Source organism: Anomaloglossus baeobatrachus, chromosome 7 (genome assembly GCF_048569485.1).
Source record: "Anomaloglossus baeobatrachus isolate aAnoBae1 chromosome 7, aAnoBae1.hap1, whole genome shotgun sequence".
Taxonomy (NCBI): domain Eukaryota; kingdom Metazoa; phylum Chordata; class Amphibia; order Anura; family Aromobatidae; genus Anomaloglossus; species Anomaloglossus baeobatrachus.
Window position 1 is genome coordinate 259,639,557 of NC_134359.1, and position 21,298 is coordinate 259,660,854.

Consider the following 21,298-nt stretch of genomic DNA (forward strand, 5'->3'; position numbering starts at 1 on the left):
AAAAGTTTAAAATGGTTCAATTTTGTAAATGTGCTATTTTTCTTTTTTTTTTTTTTTTTTTTTATTCTTTAAACTCAATTATACTGCAACTGACCATGTTTTTACTTGCATTCATTTTTTTATGCATTTATTTTAATTAGTTGAAAAATGCTACAAAAAAAAGTTGAAAGAATTTATATGCTGCAGATTTGAAAAAAAAAGCAAAAAATTCAAAATAAAAAATAAGCAGAATGTGTATGAAATTTTAAAATTCTCATTTACTCTGCCGATACTGTAAAACATGGTGTTTCTTCCGAGGCATGTGAACAAGCTCTTACAGTAATTATTCCTCACCTCATTTGATCCGTGCCTGTAAAGACTCAGTGCTACGTGTGCAATAAATAAATACATTTAGTCCTATTTGACCCTTGGTAGTTATAGGCCAGGTTTGGATGTTGAGAAATATCGTTCATTCACAAAGTGTCTGAAACTTTGCCAACCAATGGAGTCTCCTTGCTTTAACTCTTCTATTAAAATAATATTTTAAATCCAGAAATGCTGTTTGCACAGGGTGGAGTTCAGCTCTGGAGGTACAATATATAAGTCTGGGTTACTTTCCTAAAGAACCTAAGAGCGACTTCTAGAACCAGAAGGTCCACCATGGCTTCAGGAGCAGTGACCCTTTTTCTTCTCTTCACCATCGTCATGATGGTTGTGAAGATCCTGATGAGCTTTTCTAAAAGAAAGAGTTATAAATTCCCACCGGGACCAACCCCGCTCCCCATAATTGGTAATTTGAACATATTGGATATAAAAAGACAAGACCTCACCTTTATCGAGGTAAGATGGTCATTTTAGATTTGATCACTAATCTCAAAATCTGTCCTAATTCTGTCCCAATGTATGAAAACGTTACGAAGGATGGAAGCAAAATTGGAGTGGCCCAGTAGAGGAACAGAGGGTCCTCCAGTCAGTCATGGCTATAGGATCCAGCCAAAACAATATCCATGTGTGGTGCAATTTTATTGGGGGCATTTATTGAGATGTAGCTACCAGGGTAATAGGTAATGCAGCATCCTCCACTTAGGTGCCGTGCCCACGATCAGTATGCACAGTGCTTTGGACGTTGCGTGTTTCAACTGCGTCCAAAACACTGCATTGTACAGTACAAGCACAGTGGATGGGATTTATAGAACTCTCATGCCTAAGGTGTGTGTACTGCCATAAACTAACATGCGGTGCGGCTTCCCAAGCATGACACGCAAACGTTCTCCACCTGGAGAACAGAAGAGAGACCATAACTGCCCAAGCCCGGATCGTGGGCACAAGCAGCTGTGGTCAACTGCGGTGGAGACTCACGGCCCCGCAGGTCAGGACCCACCGCATCCAGGTCCTGATCATGGGCACATGCCCTTAGAAATAACATATTCATGTCTTCAGTTGCTGCTTCAAGTGTAACTGTCGTTTGAGGAGAACTTGCAGCAAAATGTCTGGGTGGGCCTCCAGTTCCTCCATTCGCCATAGATTCTTATAAGCACCAACTGTCATTTCCTATCTCTGAAATGGGAAAATCTGTCATCATTGAATATAGATTTTACCCTTAAAGAGGTATGCCCATCTACAAAATCTATCCGAATATGTAGTAGGTGCAATAATAATATTAGTAAATACCTTCAATTAGAAATGTAGTATAGGTCTCTTGATATAGCAATGTCACTTACCTCATGTGCAGGGCATTGCAGCTTAGGTATCGATGGTTATGTCCACTCATAGAGTGATTAACCATGGTAAATTAAAATATTAAAGGGGTAAACCCATCTCCAAGATCCTATCTTAATATGTATCGTAGTAGGTGCAATAATAATATTAGCAAATACTTCCAGCTAGAAATGCAGTATAGCTCTTCTAATATAGCCATGTCTCTTACCTCATGTGCAGGGCATTGCAACGTAGGTATCTATGGTTACGACCACAAGTAATTAACTAACTGTCACTATATGAGTGGATGTAACCATGGATACCTAAGCTGTAATGCCCTGCACATGAGGTAAGAGACATGTCTATATCAGAAGAGCTATACTGCATTTCTAGTTGGAGGTATTTTCTATTATTATTACACCTTCCACATATTGGGATAGGATCTTGGAGATGGGAATACCCCTTTAAATTGAGAGTTGAAAGATCTTGGAGGAGAAAGAAGCCAATTTCTTTGATAAGATATATTACATAGTTCTTTATTTTTACATATACTACTGTGTTATGAAATAAAAATTAAAACGACGTTCATCCTTTAACCCTAGAACGCATACCTGGGGCCTCGCAGGTCTGCTAGGTTACTTGTTTTCTATGGTAGATTTCTATGGTTGTACGTTCTAGGGTTAAGGTGGTAATATCTAAATTGGTTCCGCATTCAACTTTTGATGTAGGACCCACCGGCCAGCAGATGAGACAATTTTGGTTTTGACCAGGCAAAGAAATAAAGATCGGTTCTTATTGGCTAAATTATAACAAAACACAATGGAGATTTATGAAACTGACTAAAAGGAAAACTTTTATTTTGTATTTTGTTTTTTAAAAAAATGAATTCTGTTCAGTGATTGGTCAATATGGACAACAATGACAGTTCTCTTTTTTGACACATTTTCTTTAAGATTTTTTATAAATCTGGTGTGTGCTCATTTTCTGTCTTCAGGAGCGCAGCGCTCCCCAGCCTCCTGATTATCCGGAAACAGTGTACTCCTGAGAATTTACCATTTTTAACAATTCATTCCTTATTGTTATTTAATGAAACCCAGGTAAAACTAAAAAATGACTATGAAGCATATTTGTTTTATAACTCTATATTTTATAGTCGTCGCTATCAAAACAGATATCGTTAGGTTATTTTTTTCGATTTTAAAGAGGGGCCCTAGAACATTACCATTAGTGGCTTATCTGAAGCATGGGCTATCAATCTTTTTTTGAAGGCGATCTGAACTTTTGGGACTTTTTTTGTAAGAAATTTTTCATTCACATATATTGAATGTATAGCAGATTTCCCTGGAAAATATATATTTTTTTCTTTGACGGAATGTCTTCACAGAAAAATACAACCCTTCATTATTAGGTCTTTATATAAATACTAGTGGGAGTCAATGAAGTCACATGGGGTGGCTTATAGTACCCTAAAGCATATGATGATGACAGCTGGGTGAAAAAGGGGTATGTTTTTGGAATAACAGTGGGTGCCAGGTTTGTGTATCTCCAATGACTGGTCCATTAGCTTTTTTTTCAATATGTACTGTATATAGATATTTTTGTTAACTGGTTAAAATGATATATCCCTTAAGGTCTTTTGTATTTTGACTGCTGACACTTTTATCCAGACATGAATCTTGAGTGTACTTTATGGGAAACAGAGGAGTTTAAAGGGGTAACCTTTTTGGCCCAGCAAAGGTTAAAATGGGAATGTGATAGTTGTAGGGTTTATGGCATCCACACTGTAACCTATATCACCTGTGGCGTAACTAGAGTCTGATGGGCTCCAGTGCAGAGTTTGAGCCTGGGCCCCCTCATATGTTCATCAGATACATGGGCTATTGTAGCATTCTAAATGCTATAAAGACATACAAGTTGCCCCCCCCTCCCCTTTCATTGTGTAGTAATGTCCCCCATCCTCTACTAATGTCCCCCATCCTGGGCCACGTCTTGGTAAATAAGTCCCACATAGTGGTAAATATGTCCCCCATCCTGGTATATATCCCAATCATACAACCGAAAAAAAGGTGTGTTCTGCAGGTATAACCATTCAATAATTCATAAAGCATCCGTTATGGTTAGAAAATTTATCATATTTTATTCCATCATATTTACAATACAAAGTTTATTTATTGCTGGTACCTCCTGACGAAGCGAGAGGCGAAACGCGCGTCGATGTGCTGGGCGCTGTGGTCTGCCACCTGGGTTTGCTATCCAATGAATCTTGATACCTACCAGCCCTAACAGAGGTCCTCTTCTCTTGGCATTAGGTTGTTATATATACTTTATCTATGCTGTGATGATCTCCTTGAATGATGCATTGTTTTTGATGATGGGAAATGTGTTAACCCTATGATTACCTCTAAACATGGCTTTTGGGCTGCATAACTGGCTGCTATTTGACATCTATGCTCCAGCTTGAATGCATAACCATTGAATTGCACTTGCACTTTACCCTAGTTATGCTAGTTTATCAGATTTGTCTATATTTATTAATACCCAGGCAGTCATGCATATGTATTGACAATTAGATGGACATTTTGGCTGTTCCACACTGCACCAGATTGTTTTTTGTATGTTTTTATGGGGTAGAATTTTAATTTTTTGTGAGTACCAGTAATAAATAAACTTTGTATTGGAAATATGATGGAATAAAATATGATACATTTTCTAACCATCCTGGTATCTAGGCCCCCTTCCTGGTGTTTATAGCCCTCTCATCCTAGTATATAGCCCCCTCATCCTGGTATATATCCCCCTCATACTGATATAGCTCCCATCCTGGTATATAACCTTTCCATCATGGTATATAGCCCCCTCATCCAGGTATATAGCCCCATCATGATATATAGCCCCCCATTCTGGTATATAGTTCTTCCATCCTGGTATATAGCCCCATCATCCTGGTATATAGCCCCATCATCCTGGTATATAGTCACCTCATCCTAGTATATAGCCCCCTCATCTTGGTATATAGCCCTCATCCTGGTATACAGCCCCCCATCTTGGTATATAGCCCCCTCATCCTGGTATATAGCCCCCATCAGGGTATATAGCCTCCTCATCCTGGTATATAGCCCACCACCACACTGCACATAATAGAAAAAATAATAATTATAATAATAAACGATTGTAGTCACCTACCCTGCACTCCCCCCGGCGTCCTCCTGTGATGCTGGCATCCCGGCAACTGACCAACATGTAAGCGGTACAGCGCATGACGTTAATGTCATGTGCGGTCACTTACAGGACCGGCAGCTGTCAGCATATTCTCTGCTCTCCATGCCCAGGATTGTGTGTGTGGGAGCAATGAATATTCATGAACTTCATTGGCGGCTGGCACATCACAGTGCAGGGACCCGACGGGCCTCTGTACTGTGATGTATTTCATCTGGATGCGTGGCTTCGGACATACATCCATCTGAATAAGGGACTAGGGTAAATGGGCCCCTGCACCCCCGGGCCTGGTCGCAGTCGCAATTTCTGTCACTGCTGTCGTTACACCCCTGTATATCACCAAATAATATGGACTCTTGTGTATTGATGCTTTTAAATAAAGTGTGCAAGTCTGCACCTTTATGAACTGAACAACAGATTGATTTGGTTGTAAATGACTTACGTAATAATTTAGATGATTTTTTTAATTCTTGTTTTCCAGCTGGCAAAGAAATATGGCACATTCTTCACCTTCCATTTAGGCCCGACAAAAGCCGTGGTTCTGGTTGGGTATGAAGCCAATAAAGAGGCTCTGGTCAAAGCCAACTACGATTTTGGAAATCGTGGTTCAATTCCTATTGCTGACAACTTTCAGATGAATCATGGTAAGTAAATATATTGTTATTCTAGCCAAGAATGACTTGTTTCTGAGATTGGAGTTCATCCGTGTAATCTCCAGCATTAGTAAACATGGCTGTGGAGGCTTTGTGCCATGATTGTGCTCCTTGTAGTCTGGTCCTTTTTAGAGATGAGCAAATCCGAGGTTTGGTGTTTGTGCGAAACACAGACTTTACAAATAAAGCAAAGTTCTGGTTCGCAGTTCGGGTGCTCGGTGCTCAGCCTAGTGCGAACCGTATGCAGTTTTTGATCGGCTCGCATGATCAAATGTAGTGTGCACCCCCAAAAAAATGGAAAAACCCAACACGCCTGCCCTGGAAGTGATCTGTTTATGGCTGGCTGCATGTGGGCAGAGACCCGAACTGCCCAATTAGTAACTTCCATTGGGGTCCTAAACCAAACTTTAGATAAAGTCCGGCTTAACTCATCGAACCGAACTTCCACTGATTCCCGCATCTCTAGTCCTGTGCATAATAAAAACTGATTGGTCCTACAACCATCATCCAGTGATGGGAAGAAGGTGCACATACCATTGAGGCAGTCCATATTTCTGCTAAGAATATGGACAAAATAAAAATCTAGTTGACAGGTGACAGTCAGTAGAAACGCACACTTGTGGTCAAGTGACCACCCACTCATAGGCCCCCTTCACACGTCCGTGTCTCCGGTACGTGTTTGGTCCGTTTTCTCACGGGCCGGAGACATGGGGCACACGTAGACCCATTAAAATCAATGGGTCTGCGTACACGTGCGTGTTTTGCTATGAACCGTGTGTACTCCACACGTAGACATGTCCGTTTTTCTCTGGCATCACGGGTGTCACACGGCCCGCATACGGACCTCACGGATGTGATCCGTGTGACATGCACCAAAGAAAACACACCTGTTTGTAAAAAAAAAAAAAATCTATACTCACCTTCTCCAGCACTGCCGTCTCTGCCGCTGCTGTCACTTGATTCTGACCCCTGCTTATTATGATCATTGAATATTCACTCCACCGCGGGCCGGAAGCAGCAGCAGCGGGGAGTCGGCAGGACCGGAGACTGAAGATCAGCACCATGGATAGCAACGCCAGGGACAGGTGAGCAGAAAGTTCCCATTCTCCGTGTGTTATCACGGATAACACACGGAGAACACACGTTGTGACATAAAAATGGCACACAGAGGACAATACGCACCTTTGATACGTCCATGAAAAACGTGCATGATTTTCACGGACGTGTGAAGGGGACCATAGAGGAATCTTGAGAGTGTACACATTGCACACTGTGAACATCTGGCAAGTAAACTGACTGCAAAAATTTCTTTAGAGCTGGAAAACTCCTTTAATGAAAATAATCCAGTTATGAAAGAAGCAACGGTCACAAATTAGGTGTGAGGACTGACTTTTATGCCAGACCAGCCAAGAAATACAACAGCATAAAAAAACTGGGGAAAACGGGTTTTATGCCGCGCTAAGAGACCACAAGCATAAATATAATAATTTGTTCTTTTATTTAGGTCATTCCAACGCGTTTCGGAGACTCATCTGCCTCCTTCCTCAGGGAAAAAGATTCTTTTCCCTGAGGAAGGAGGCAGATGAGTCTCCGAAACGCGTTGGAATGACCTAAATAAAAGAACAAATTATTATATTTATACTTGTGGTCTCTTAGCGCGGCATAAAACCCGTTTTCCCCAGTTTTTTTACGCTGAAAATTTGCTCTGTAACGGGGCCGCTGCTGAACCACCTAAGCGCTCATCCACGTCTGCAAAGGGGTTGTGACTGGCACAACCCTGCCAGGTGAGTGCATTGCCTTTTTCTTGTTTCACCCTGTAAACCGGGTAAGACCCTATTGCGCCTTTTTCTCTCCTATCACAAGAAATACAACAGGAAATTTGTTATCTGGCAAAAGATATGACTCCGCCGTGCCATAACTGCACATGCTATATCTTCTTCTCTTCTAGGAGTGGTCTTCTCCAATGGAGAGATATGGAAAATAACTCGAAGATTTATGCTTTCCATACTAAGAGATCTTGGGATGGGGAAGAAAACCGTTGAAGGCAGAATTATGGATGAGTTACAATTTCTCAGTACAGAAATTCAGTCTTATAATGGTGAGTGGTGCCAGTTTTAAACAGGACACTGTGGTGTCAAAGCTTTGAGACACTTTTCCTGTATACACACTTTACATCTAGGTGCCATGTTCTCAGTGGTGATCTACAAATCCTTGAGTTTTGGTTGGCATATGACTATAAGGGGTACTTTGCACACTACGACATCGCAGGTGCGATGTCGGTGGGGTCAAATCGAAAGTGACGCACATCCGGCGTCGCTGTCGATATCGGAGTGTGTAAATCGTTTTTGATACGATTAACGAGCGCAAAAGCGTCGAAATCGTATCATCGGTGTAGCGTCGGTCATTTCCATAATTTCGGAAGGACCGATGTTATGATGTTGTTCCTCGTTCCAGCGGCAGCACACATCGCTGTGTGTGAAGCCGCAGGAGCGAGGAACATCTCCTACCTGCGTCCTGCGGCTCACGCCGGCTATGCGGAAGGAAGGAGGTGGGCGGGATTTTTACGTCCCGCTCATCTCCGCCCCTCCGCTTCTATTGGCCTCCTGCCGTGTGACGTCGCTGTGACAATGCACGACCCGCCCCCTTAGGAAGGAGGCGGTTCGCCGGCCAGAGCGACGTCGCAGGGCAGGTAAGTGCATGTGAAGCTGTCGTAGCGATAATGTTCGCTACGGCAGCTATAACACAATATCGCATGTGCGATGGGGGCGGGGACTATCGCGCTCGGCATCGCAAACATTAGCTTGAGATGATGTAGTGTTCAAAGTACCCCTAAGTGTTGACTGTAGATAGCACTGTGGTTATAATGGTCTTCTGGCCCATAGTCAGGAATTTGTTGGACAATCATAATGGCCCAAACAATAATAACGGGCAGTGCTTATGCTGGCCCCCAAATTTTGTGGGGAATTTTACTGTAAATTTTGGGACTGTAGTTGATATTTTTGTATGGTAATGTTATTTCACACGGTATATTCTAGGTAAACCTTTGGATAAAAAAATACTTTATCTTGCCGCCCCTAACATAACTTTTGGGATCTTATTTGGGAGACGTTTTGACTATGACCACCCAACATTTCAGAAGTTTATAAGCATCATGGATGAGCTGGTTATCAATACTGGTACTCCACCAGCAAAGGTAAAATACATCAGTATCAATGAAAGGTGATTAGTAAATAAATTCTACACCAGATGAAGGCAAAGATAGAACTGAGGTCAGCACATGGGGTGAAATCATAGAAATAGGCAACAGATATGGATAAATAAATGCAAATATGTAGTATATAGTGGGTACGGAAAGTATTCAGACCCCTTTAAATTTTTCACTCTCTGTTTCATTGCAGCCATTTGGTAAATTCAAAAAATGTCTTTTTTTTCTCATTAATGTACACTCTGCACCCCATCTTAACAGAAATGTCGAAATTTTTGCAAATTTATTTAAGAAGAAAAACTGAAATCATGATCATAAGTATTCAGATCCTTTGCTCAGATACTCATATATAAGTCACGTGCTGTCCATTTTCCTTGTGATCCTCCTTGAGATGGTTCTGCTCCTTCATTGGAGTCCAGCTTAGGCCCGTTTCACACGTCAGTGAAAAACAGTGACGTTTTTCACTGGCGTGTAAAACACGCACATGTCCCTGCGTGTGCCGAAAATCACGGCACACGTGGGTTGTCTAAGTGCAATCCGGGCTCCGTTCTCCGTGGCCCGTGATTGCACTTAGAGATTCACTCACCTGCTCCCGCTCTCCATGGTGCTGATCGCTCCCGCGGTGCAGCATCCGGCCGGCGGTGACCCCTGCAGCAGCTGCTTCCGGGTCGGCTGTGTCGCGCATAATGAATATGCGCGACAGTAATCAGCCGGCTTAGAAGCAGCAGGGAGAACGGGCTGCAGAGGACATCGCTGGACGCCGGGTGAGTTAAAATGTTTTTTATTTTAAAAGTACGTTTTTTTCTGGCACGTGTTTCACGGACCACACCACTGCGTGGTCCGTGGAACATCAGTGATGCCAGAAAAAAATGGACATGTCTCCGTGCAGCAATCACGCACACGCGGGTATGACTCGCCCACCCCAGGGCTATGGGACACTCGGTGCCGGGCCGGACTAGTCCGGTGGTAGTCAGTGGTGGCTGGGCCCGGCTCCGTGGCCCTGGTGGGTGTCAGTAGTTTATGTGGCTTGCTTGTTAATGTTTGTGCAGGGACCCTCAGACTGCTGGGACCACTGTCAGGGACCTCCGCCGTTTCTAGATGGTTCCGAGCGTGAAATCCGGTTCCCTCTCTTTAGTGTCCCTTTTTCTGCTGACTTCACTAGCCTCGCCTTAGGTAGATGGACTTGGCTTGGCCTCCATTACAGCCTCCAGGCTGGGGGGTCACCTGTCGGCTGATTACCCCTTTTCTGAAGATCTGCTCTGGGTTCTGGCCCTGGGAGCTTGCAATTCCCTGGGCCTCGGTTTTTACTGTCTGGAGACTGTCTTTTCACTCCTTCAGTATCTAGGGACCGTCCCCTGTCGCAGCTGATCGCTCCACTGATGTCGCTGTGGAACGGGCCACCGCAGCCTGTAGCTACCCGTAGCGCCTCTGGGCCCTCGGCAGCGGTACCCAACAAGGACTGCTCGTGGCACCTTCCAGGACTACCCGTGGCCCTGCGATCCTTTCTTCTCTTCTACATGCTCACTCCTCACTCTCCCACTCCCTGAGCGAACTGACTAAACTTCACCTTCCTGTCCCTGTCTGCTCTCCCTGGCTCCTCCCACCTCCCCAGTTGCTAAGCTGTACCCTATGGGAGCAGGGATGGGTCTTACAGCCCCTCTCAGCATGCAGCATGGGAGGGTTGCCTGCCACTTTCCCTGGTCCTGTGTGTCTCTAGCAATGGGTGTAGTGTGAATTTACCAGGGGACCGGAGTTCACTCTCTTCCTCACCCAGAGTGGGGCATCACACCGCAGATGGGGTGCAATGACCTGTGGCGACGGAAGCCTCAGGGGCGCCACACTCCCCCACAGCAAATCCCAGCACGTCCTCGGGCTGAAAAACAACAAAAACATATGGAGACCTGCAAAACATTTTTGTATGCAATAACATAACCTGTAAAACATTTCTTCCCTTTATGGGAGGCATAATCACTTTAACGTTGCAAACTTCTTATAAAGAAACTATGGGTGCACTTTCAGTTCATTGCACAGTTTGGGCACTTCCCCCATAATTCTGGTAGGGGGCACAACAGGTGCAACTTTATACATTTCTGGCTACAACAAGTCCAGCAGCCCGGCAGTTCGTTTCAAACAATCAAAGTAACATCTTCGACCAGCCATGAAGTCCAATGGCCTGGTTGCATCAGACATAACACCAACATACCAGCCATTAAGTCCAATGGCCTGGTAAAACATAAAACACATACTTCACACACCAGCCACCAAGTCCAGTGGCCTGGCATGACATGACACCTAACCATTCACCGGGGCCCACACTCCAGTTCAGTGGCCCGGTAGCACATAACAGGGGGGTGACATCTTCAAAAAGAATCAGGGACAGCACAGTAGGAAGGGGTGTCGTCTTCGAAAAGAAGCAAGGGCAAAACACGAGGGACTTCTTCAAAAAGAATAAGGGGCAGACAGGGGCTATTTACAGTTTGGCAGCTCTTCATCCTCCTTACTCTCTAGGATAGATGTCAGGATCCCACTCCGGCACGGCTCTTGGCAGCAGGTCCGCTGATGAGATCATCGTCTGGGTCCCTTGAGCACTGGTCCCTGACCTCCTGCGTTGTCCTGCAGCCTGGGTTGGAGTGGGGCTGCCTATAGGCGTGGCACGGCGCCGCTGCAGAGGGCTGCTTGTCTGCAGGGGGCTATTGCTGTGGTCTCTAGGGCCCTGCTTCGGCCGGGCACCCTGCATCACGCACGCCATGGAGATCCTGGTTTGCGTCTCCTGGGCAACGGTGGCGGGCCGGCTGCAATGTTCTGCGGCCTGGGTCTGTCTGGGGGTGGCGCTGCTGCCTGGGGAGATGCTACGCTCTTGTGCTGTGCGGCGCCACTCTGGCTCTCCTGGGGCCGCTTCTCCCTGCACAATGCGCACATGCAGCGCATACCACCCGCGGTCCCCCATCAGCCGGGTATACTCCACCTCATCACCCAGCTTGGCGTCGCGGCCTGGGTGGCCTCTGGGCAGGTGCTCCTCGATGTCTCTCCGTGCTACAAACACGTCCTTGCCCAGGCCAGGCTCCCGGATGAAGCCCCAGCCACCTTTCTGCCGGAAATCTACAACAGTGCCCCGTTTCACTGGGCACTCAGCTCCCTTCAGGGCCTTCCTGACCTCTTCTTTGGAAGCCAGATTGGCGACTTCCCGGGCCCTCCTTTTCTCCTCCCGGAGTTCCCGCTCCTGCCGGTACTCGACCACCAGCCTTTGGCACGTCAGCTCGTTGGCCTGGGGAGTCGCCTTGGGGCGCAGCGGCCGCTGCAGTCCCTTGGTTTCTATGGGCACGGCGTCCCAGTTCACTCCCGGGGATGCCATTCCCAGGAGGTTCACAGGGGGACTCGGCAAAGGGCCCGCTGGTTGTTCTGGGTCCACCCCTCCCCAGGCTCCGTCTGCGGGGGTCTCAGGCAGGCCTCCGGTGCCCCACCGGGCTTCCGCGGGTCCGGCGGGGGAGGCCAGAGGGTCGGTGAAGTGACTGGTCAGGGGCGCGTGGCGGGGCCATGGGTCCGGACGGATCAGGGTTTCAGTTGGCTCACCCTCTTGCTGCTCCGCGGCATCCATCCACCGGCCCAGGCCTTCCGGTATCAGCGGGGTCCCTCTCCACCGGTCCGCTTCCACCCCCACGCTGCTCAGCCTCCGGGTCAGGGCTCGCACTTCCTCTCTCAGCAGCGCTAATGGCGGCGGTTTCTCGTTGTAATACACAGTCTTTTACACAGTTCTTCAGGCGCACAGTACCCGGTGTGACCGGGCACGAAATCCTGTTCGTGACGCCAAAGTTGACTCGCCCACCCCAGGGCTATGGGACACTCGGTGCCGGGCCGGACTAGTCCGGTGGTAGTCAGTGGTGGCTGGGCCCGGCTCCGTGGCCCTGGTGGGTGTCAGTAGTTTATGTGGCTTGCTTGTTAATGTTTGTGTTCGTGACGCCACCTGTGGTATGCGGCTACTGAGCCGCCGCTGCTGTGTGAAGCCTCCGGGATGATGTTGTGGCAGCAATGATGGGACTGCTCCCCACAGGTGGAGCAAAACCCGGGGCACAGTTGGTGCTTGTAAGTGTCTATGCAGGTAGAATAACAGAGACGAGTCCAAAGGTGCAGTTCTAGTTCTTTTACTCACAGTTTCTGTCACACTTGCAGGGACCCTCAGACTGCTGGGACCACTGTCAGGGACCTCCGCCGTTTCTAGATGGTTCCGAGCGTGAAATCCGGTTCCCTCTCTTTAGTGTCCCTTTTTCTGCTGACTTCACTAGCCTCGCCTTAGGTAGATGGACTTGGCTTGGCCTCCATTACAGCCTCCAGGCTGGGGGGTCACCTGTCGGCTGATTACCCCTTTTCTGAAGATCTGCTCTGGGTTCTGGCCCTGGGAGCTTGCAATTCCCTGGGCCTCGGTTTTTACTGTCTGGAGACTGTCTTTTCACTCCTTCAGTATCTAGGGACCGTCCCCTGTCGCAGCTGATCGCTCCACTGATGTCGCTGTGGAACGGGCCACCGCAGCCTGTAGCTACCCGTAGCGCCTCTGGGCCCTCGGCAGCGGTACCCAACAAGGACTGCTCGTGGCACCTTCCAGGACTACCCGTGGCCCTGCGATCCTTTCTTCTCTTCTACATGCTCACTCCTCACTCTCCCACTCCCTGAGCGAACTGACTAAACTTCACCTTCCTGTCCCTGTCTGCTCTCCCTGGCTCCTCCCACCTCCCCAGTTGCTAAGCTGTACCCTATGGGAGCAGGGATGGGTCTTACAGCCCCTCTCAGCATGCAGCATGGGAGGGTTGCCTGCCACTTTCCCTGGTCCTGTGTGTCTCTAGCAATGGGTGTAGTGTGAATTTACCAGGGGACCGGAGTTCACTCTCTTCCTCACCCAGAGTGGGGCATCACACCGCAGATGGGGTGCAATGACCTGTGGCGACGGAAGCCTCAGGGGCGCCACAGGTATGCTGCATGGAGACACGTGCAGTGACAAATCACTGACGTGTGAGCAGACCCATTCATTATAATGTGTCTGCGTATGTCAGTGATTCTGGTACGTTTAAAAAAAAGCACAAACGTACCAGAATCACTGACGTGTGAAAGGGGCCTTAAACTGATAGGACTTGATTTGGAAAGGTGCACACCTGTCTATATAACACCTCACAGCTCACAGCGCATGTCCCACCAAATGATAATCAGGAGGTCAAATGAACTGCCCAAGGAGCTCAGAGACAAAATTGTGGCAAGGCACAGATCTGACCAAGTTTACAAAAGAATTTCTGCAGTACTCAAGGTTCCTAAGAGCACAGTGGCCTCCACAGTCCTAAAATGGAAGAAGTTTGGGACCACCAGAACTCTTTCTAGACCTGGCCGTCCAGCCAAACTGAGCAATCGTGGGAGAAGAGCCTTGGTGAGAGAGGTAAAGAAGAACCCCAAGATCACTGTGGCTGAGCTCCAGAGATGCAGTAGGGAGATGGGAGAAAGTTCCACAAAGTCAACTATCGCTGCAGCCCTCCACCAGTCGGGCCTTTATGGCAGAGTGGCCCAACGGAAGGCTCTCCTCAGTGCAAGATATATGAAAGCCCGCATAGAGTTTGCAAAAAAAACACGTGAAGGACTCCCAGACTATGAGAAATAACATTCTCTGGTCTGATATGACGAAGATAGAATTATCACCAAAAAGTTCTAAGCGGTATGTGTGGAGAAAACCAGGCACTGTTCATCACCTGCCCAATACGATCCCTACAGTGAAACATGGTGGTGGCTACGTCATTCTATGGGGGTGTTTTTCAGTTACAGAGACAGGACGACTGGTTGCAATTGAAGGAAAGATGAATGCGGCCAAGTACAGAGATATCCTGGAAGAAAACCTCTTCCAGTGTGCTCTGGACCTCAGACTTGGCCGAAGATTTACCTTCCAACAAGACAATGACCTTAAGCACACAGCTAAAATAACAAAGGAGTGGCTTCAGAATAACTCTATGACCATTCTTGACAGAGCCCTGACCTAAACCCAATTGAGCATCTCTGGAGAGACCTGAAAATGGCTGTCCACCAACGTTCACCATCCAACCTGACGGATCTGGAGAGGATCTGAAAGGAAGAATGGCAGAGGATCCCCAAATCCAGGTGTGAAAAACTTGTTACATCATTCCCAAGAAGACTCTTGGCTGAACTAGCTCAAAAGGAGGGTGTTTCTACTCAAAACTGAGCAAAGGGTGTGAATACTTACAGTATGACAATGTGATATTTCAGTTTTTCTTGTTTAGTAAATTTGAAAAAATTTCTACATTTCTGTTTTTTTCTGTCAAGATGGGGTGCAGAGTGTACATGAATGAGAAAAAAAATGAACGTTTTTGAAATTACCAAATGGCTGCAATGAAACAAGGAGTGAAAAATTTAAAAGGGTCTGAATACTTTCCGTACACACTGTACACAGTCAGGGGATCGTCTTACTCTGAAAGCTAAGCACATAGGCTTATCATATAATCAGATCAATCTTCATACCACTGAATTAAAGCACTGAGTGAGATGGGGAGGTGAAAGTAGCGCAGGTGGATTTGGGAGGAATCGGGTGCTTATATTAAACTTGACGTATACATTTTCTGGGGTGGTGATTTTTTTGTGAGTTGGTTAAGTCGCACAAGCCAATGACTTATAGCACCACTCCAGCAGATTTTTTTCTAGCTCTTGAGTGACGCTTTAAATCTAAGCCCCCTGCCCCCGGTCATATACTCACCTTCCGGCAGCTTCACCTCTTACTGACATCATCTCATGCACGTAACTTTTGCCTGGCCGTAAGTTAGAAGTTACGTCACAAGAGCTCAATGTAACTCTATGAGAGCCAGGATGAGGCTCTCGTAGACTTGTATTGATTTGTGACCTCTGGCGCTCTCCATAAAACCCTGGAGCTGCCGGCAGGTTAGAAATCCTCCAAGTCCAACCAGAGTAACACTGGAAATAGGTGAAGCCACTGGAAGGGGAATATCAGACAGGAGGCTGGGGAGTTACATTTAAAGCACCACTTCAACTGTACATTAAAAAAAACCCGCTAGAGTGATGTTTTAAAAAGGTTGTCCCACGAACAAAGTACATTTTAATTAATAGATCTTAGAATAAAAGATAAGTTCCACATCTGAATGCCTTAAAAAAAAGTTTGTGGGCTGAGTTAAAGTTATAAATGTGCCCCTGCTAACCATGCCATGCACTGTGTAATAGGTATGTCTGACCACACAGGACCATAGTCTGAACATACCATATCTCCCGGGCAGGGGAGAAAGAATAAGTGCTAATATACACAAAATAATAGTGGCTTGCAACTGATTCTTTCTGTGATTTAAAATATTTCCCTGCCTTTTTTATCACAGGAATGAGAGTTTCTTCTGCATCTTCAGTGCTCTGTCTTCATCATAAAAAAAGTCATGACATGAGCTCAGTGGCAGCCGGGGCTTCTTTCTCACTGATTTTATTTATGATACTCTGAGAGAGCGTGAGACACAGCAGAAATACTCACTCCTGTGATAAAACAGGCAGAGAAATGTTTTATCTCATGGATAGCAGCAGCTGCAAACCACTGCTATGTCATCTGTATAATCAGTTATTTTTCCTCCTCTGGCAAAGAATTGTAGTATATGCCAACCATGATGCTACATTGTCAGACAATCTATTACACAGTACATGGCAGGGGCACCTTTATAAGATTATCTCAGTACAGAAATAATTCTTTAACACATCGAATTGTGGATCTTATTATTATTCCAAGATGTGTTGTGGGACGACCCTTTCAAGTTCCTACCCTTTTATTACAGATCTATATCTATAATGTAGCCATGTAGTAGCTTCATGATATTTAGCTATATAGCTGACGTCAATGGATGTTTTCCTTTTCCAGATATACAATATGTTTCCAAACCTGAAATATTTCTTCAAAGAACCTCAACTTGTTTTGAACAGGATTGATCAACTAAATGTAATTTTGAAGGATCTATTTAACGAAGCGAAAGAAGTGAAATCTGAAGATTCTTTCAGGACGTTCGCCGAAGCCTTCGTGCAGAAAGATGAAAGGGTAAAACGCTTTAAAGGGAACCTGTCACCATAAATTTGCAGTCCAATCTAACGGCATCATGAAATAGAGCGGGATGAGTTAGATGATTAATATATAGCTTTTTGGACAAAGAGGGAACATATAACAACTTGTATTTTATTCATTTAAGGCTGGGGCCACACGGGGATTACTGCGCTCCCCTCGCATGACACTCGGCTCACGCTGGCAGTACTGCAGAGCCGAGTGTCATGCGAGTGTCACTGCGACTGAGGTCCGGTCGTGCGAGCGGACCTTAGCTGTGAGGGGCGGGCTGGCACTGAGGAGGGGCTGGCCAGCTGCGGGGGGGAGGGCCGGCGCTGAGGAGGGGAGGGAGGGATTTATCTCCCTCTCTCCTCCGTAGCCGGCTATTGTCATTTTCGCCCTGCACTCGCGGCACACAGGTGTACTGCGAGTGCAGTGCGATCTTTCTCTCACCCTATAGACTTGAATGGGTGCGAGAGAAAACAGGAACGCATTACACCCACAGCATGCTGCGATTGTTTTCTTGGTCCGATTAGGGCTGAGAAAATAATCGCTCATGGGTGCTGGGACATAGGCTAATATTGGTCCGAGTGGAATGCGATTTTTTATTGCACTCCACTCGCACTGATTTTCATGCCGTGTGGCTTAGGCCTAACTCTGTGCTCTTTTTGGGTTTAGGAGTCATGTGGGAGCAGTCACGTAATGATTTAAGCCTTTCCTATATGATCATGTATACAGAGATCGCTGATAGTCAATAACAAGGACCACTCACCTCATTCCTATTTTAAGAATAAGTTAAGGATAAAATTATAAAATTTATACTTATAGGGGTTGTCTGATCACATCATATTGTGACCTATCGGCACCTGACACCACAACTGAGCAGCTGTTTGCTCCGGTGGCATTTTCAAAATCTGCGATAGGAATAACTATAACAGAACCACTGTCCATTACCCCCGACCCTGTAGATTTATGTTATGGTGTAGTATCACTGTTTCATGTTTTTGTGTCTTTTAGGAAATTGTAGAAGATGATAAAGAGAAACTCTTCACGGAAAAGAACCTGTTGGCTTCTGCATTTGATCTTATGCTTGGTGGGACAGAGACCACGTCCACTACGATACAGTGGGCTATTCTGCTCATGATGAAATATCCTCATCTACAGAGTAAGTTGTAATAGATATTTGGCCACTAAAGACTTGGTCACGTCATGGCTCAACATTGAGCTCTGGATAAGTCATTGGATGAAAAGAATGTAACATCTTATGTTTTCTAGAAAAAGCTCAAGAGGAAATTGACAATGTGATTGGGATGGATCGTCCTCCTAGATGGGATGACCAGACAGTCCTTCCATACTGCTTGGCATTAGTCCATGAAGTTCAACGATATGCCAACATTTTCCAGTACTTTCCACATTCCACGCCTACTGATGTTCATTTCCGAGATTATTTTATACCAAAGGTAATTATTTTCCTTGTAGGAAATATTGTATCACAAAACCAATCTAACTTGCTCCACAGTTCAAGTAACCGATTATAGCCGTTGTTGATCTCTAAACCTCTATCAGTGGTTGCACCATTATATCCAGGGCTGTCCTGTACAATCCACATATGTTACACAGGCAATGTCAGCATGGGTCACTGTATGTCTGCCACCATTATGAGGGGTGTAACATCACTTGTGACATTACAACCAAAAAAAATACCATAGAACACATCAAAAAAGACAAACTTACCAAAGATGCCAGACCAGATGATATACAATATAAACTTTGGCATGTGACCATCCTTTCTGATTCTGGAGGAGCTGGTCACATCCCGACTAGTCTTTCCTGTCTGGTTGTAATGTCTACCAAAGATGCCAGACCAGATGATATACGCACAAACAGAATGTTCTAGACCTTCCTCTTGAAGGCGGCTGCGGCCCAGGTGCAAGATGCTGATGTCACAACCACTCAACCCATTCAACCTAGAGGGGAGGGGGGCGGCTGCTTAGCAAAATATATCATCTGGTCTGGCATTTTTGGTAAGTTTTTCTTTTTTGATGTGTTCTATGGTATTTTTTCTTGATAAATTAGTGTAGGGACCCGCAAATGTAAGAATCCGTGACGTGGATTGCGGGCTTCCATATTTTGGACCAAAATATCAACCAATATCTCCCAATTGAGGTATGGCACTTTTATCTATTTTTGCAGGATGTATGTGACCCTTTGATTGTAGGTGGTATATTGGTGAACCTGTCATGTGTGGTGCATGTATATATTGCTAACTGACCCGCCTGGCCTAGTGTTGTGCATCATTTATAGGCCATAATTCAGACACTGTGCGTCTCGCCTATCTGTGTGAGATGCAAGTGTATAGTGCTAATTAGACCTGGGTTTCGGGCGTCATCTATAGGTCATAGTTCAGACACTGTGCATCACACCTATCTATATGATGGGCTCCCAGTGCAAGCCTTATTAGTGTGCAAGTTATTTGCTAAGCAGTCGCCCCCTCCCCTCTAGGTTGAATGGGTTGAGTGGTTGTGACATCAGCATCTTGCACCTGGGCTGCAGCCGCCTTCAAGAGGAAGGTCTAGCACATTCTGTTTGTGCGTATATCATCTGGTCTGGCATCTTTGGTAGACATTACAACCAAACAGGAAAGACTAGTCGGGATGTGACCAGCTCCTCCAGAATCAGAAAGGACGATCACATACCAAAGTTTTGTATCTAGGCAATGGTGCAGAATGCTGACAATGAGTATATTACAAACTGTCAGCATTCGAAAGCTAGTTCCAAACGCAAAGTATAAAGAAAGACCTGAACACCCCTTTAAATATAATTAGCAGAGTGGGAATAGCTGGAATCCCATTAGCGATTATTATATTTGGGAGAAGTGTAAAGCACTTGTAACACATCCATCATTATATATATATATTTTAGGGAACCGCAGTGATTCCAGTCTTCTCCTCTGTTCACTATGATGAAACCCAATATGAGACTCCCAAACAGTTTAACCCCAATCATTTCTTGGATGCTGATGGAAAGTTTATAAAGAAAGATGCATTTTATCCTTTCTCCAAAGGTGAGTAGATTGTACTAACCTTCTATTGTTACCACTAAAGTTATGCTAAGTAATTTCCAAATATACCTTTATTACAGTCAAAAAAATGTTTTTCTATGATCAAAGCTCCAAATTCCTTGAAGTAGTGACTTACACACTCTGTATACTGACTATTTTTCTGTATACACAGGGCGCAGAGCGTGCGCTGGAGAAAGCCTTGCCAGGATGGAGCTATTTCTTTTCATCACTGGATTGCTGCAGAAGTTCACATTCACACCTCCTCCGGGAATTAGTGCGGATGACTTGGACATCGCTCCAGAGGTGGTCTTCTCCATGAGGACCAAGAGTTACAAACTTTGTGCAACTCCCAGGCAGTAGACATTTTAGAACATTTCCAAAATTTGTACTTGGTAGTTGGGCCTTTGGGATACCCATTTGATCCAGTAGTAGGCATGAAGGTCACAATGGACCTTTATGCTCCTCTACTGGGCACTTTTCTAATAATTGCGTTAAACAATATAAGTTCCAAAAGTTTGTGCCTATGGGGTACTTTACACGCTGCGACATCCCTATCGATATATCGTCGGGGTCACGTCGCTAGTGACGCACATCCGGCGCCGGTAGCGACATCGCAGCGTGAGCGACGATGAACGATCTCAAAATCGTTCCAAAACAGTGATCGTTGACACGTCGTTCATTTCCTTAATATCGATGCAGCCACAGGTACGATGTTGTTCATTGTTCCTGCGGCATCACACATCGCTATGTGTGACACCGTGGGAGCGACGAACATCTCCTTACCTGCGTCCACCGGCAATGCGGAAGTAAGGAGGTGGGCGGGATGTTACGTCCCGCTCATCTCCGCCCCTCCGCTTCTATTGGCCGTCCGCTTAGTGATGCCGAACGCACCTCCCCCTTGAGGGAGGTATTGTTTGGCGGTCACAGCGACGTCGCTGACCAGGTATGTGCGTGTGACGCTGCCATAGTGATAATGTTCTCTACGGCAGCGATCACCAAATGTCGCATGTACGACGGGGGCGGGTGCTATCACGCTCGACATCGCTAGCAATCACTAGCAATGTCCCAGCATGTAAAGTACCCTTATGTGTTATTTGCAATGTCCAAAATGTGAGATATATTTTAACACATTTGTTTATGAATTTCACAAGGCTCTTTCTCTGCATTACAATATTAGGAATGTATATATGTATATACTTAGTGAGCTATATTTACACAAGATAGTTCTATAAATTTAAATGTCTTCTTGTCAAATGTCAAGTCTATAGAAAGATAATAATAGCAGGTAGGGATGATGATGTTGCCCTTGATGGAGAAAGTGACCACCCATTTAATTCTCTAATTTATAATTATAACCCAACAGCATAAGCTGGTAAAGGCCCCGTTACAAGCGTCTATTTATCGTGCGATCGCACCCGCCCCGA

General features: G+C 45.7%; 1 protein-coding gene across 1 annotated transcript; it reads left to right on the forward strand.

The window, feature by feature from the left end:
• The first annotated feature begins 639 nt into the window (after positions 1-639).
• LOC142245403 (cytochrome P450 2W1-like) lies at positions 640-20,234 on the forward strand. Its single transcript, XM_075318075.1, has 9 exons — positions 640-819; positions 5,375-5,537; positions 7,495-7,644; positions 8,582-8,739; positions 16,640-16,813; positions 17,831-17,978; positions 18,089-18,273; positions 19,736-19,877; positions 20,047-20,234. The coding sequence occupies exons 1-9, from the start codon at positions 640-642 to the stop codon at positions 20,232-20,234; spliced, it is 1,488 nt and encodes a 495-aa protein (XP_075174190.1).
• Positions 20,235-21,298: the final 1,064 nt, after the last annotated feature.

Bases quoted from the DNA above. Each gene is read 5' to 3' on its own strand.
- LOC142245403 (XM_075318075.1), top strand. From the start codon at position 640: ATGGCTTCAGGAGCAGTGACCCTTTTTCTTCTCTTCACCATCGTCATG. The intron at 820-5,374 runs GTAAGATGGTCA...CTTGTTTTCCAG, and splicing joins AAGACCTCACCTTTATCGAG to CTGGCAAAGAAATATGGCAC. The intron at 7,645-8,581 runs GTGAGTGGTGCC...GGTATATTCTAG, and splicing joins AGAAATTCAGTCTTATAATG to GTAAACCTTTGGATAAAAAA.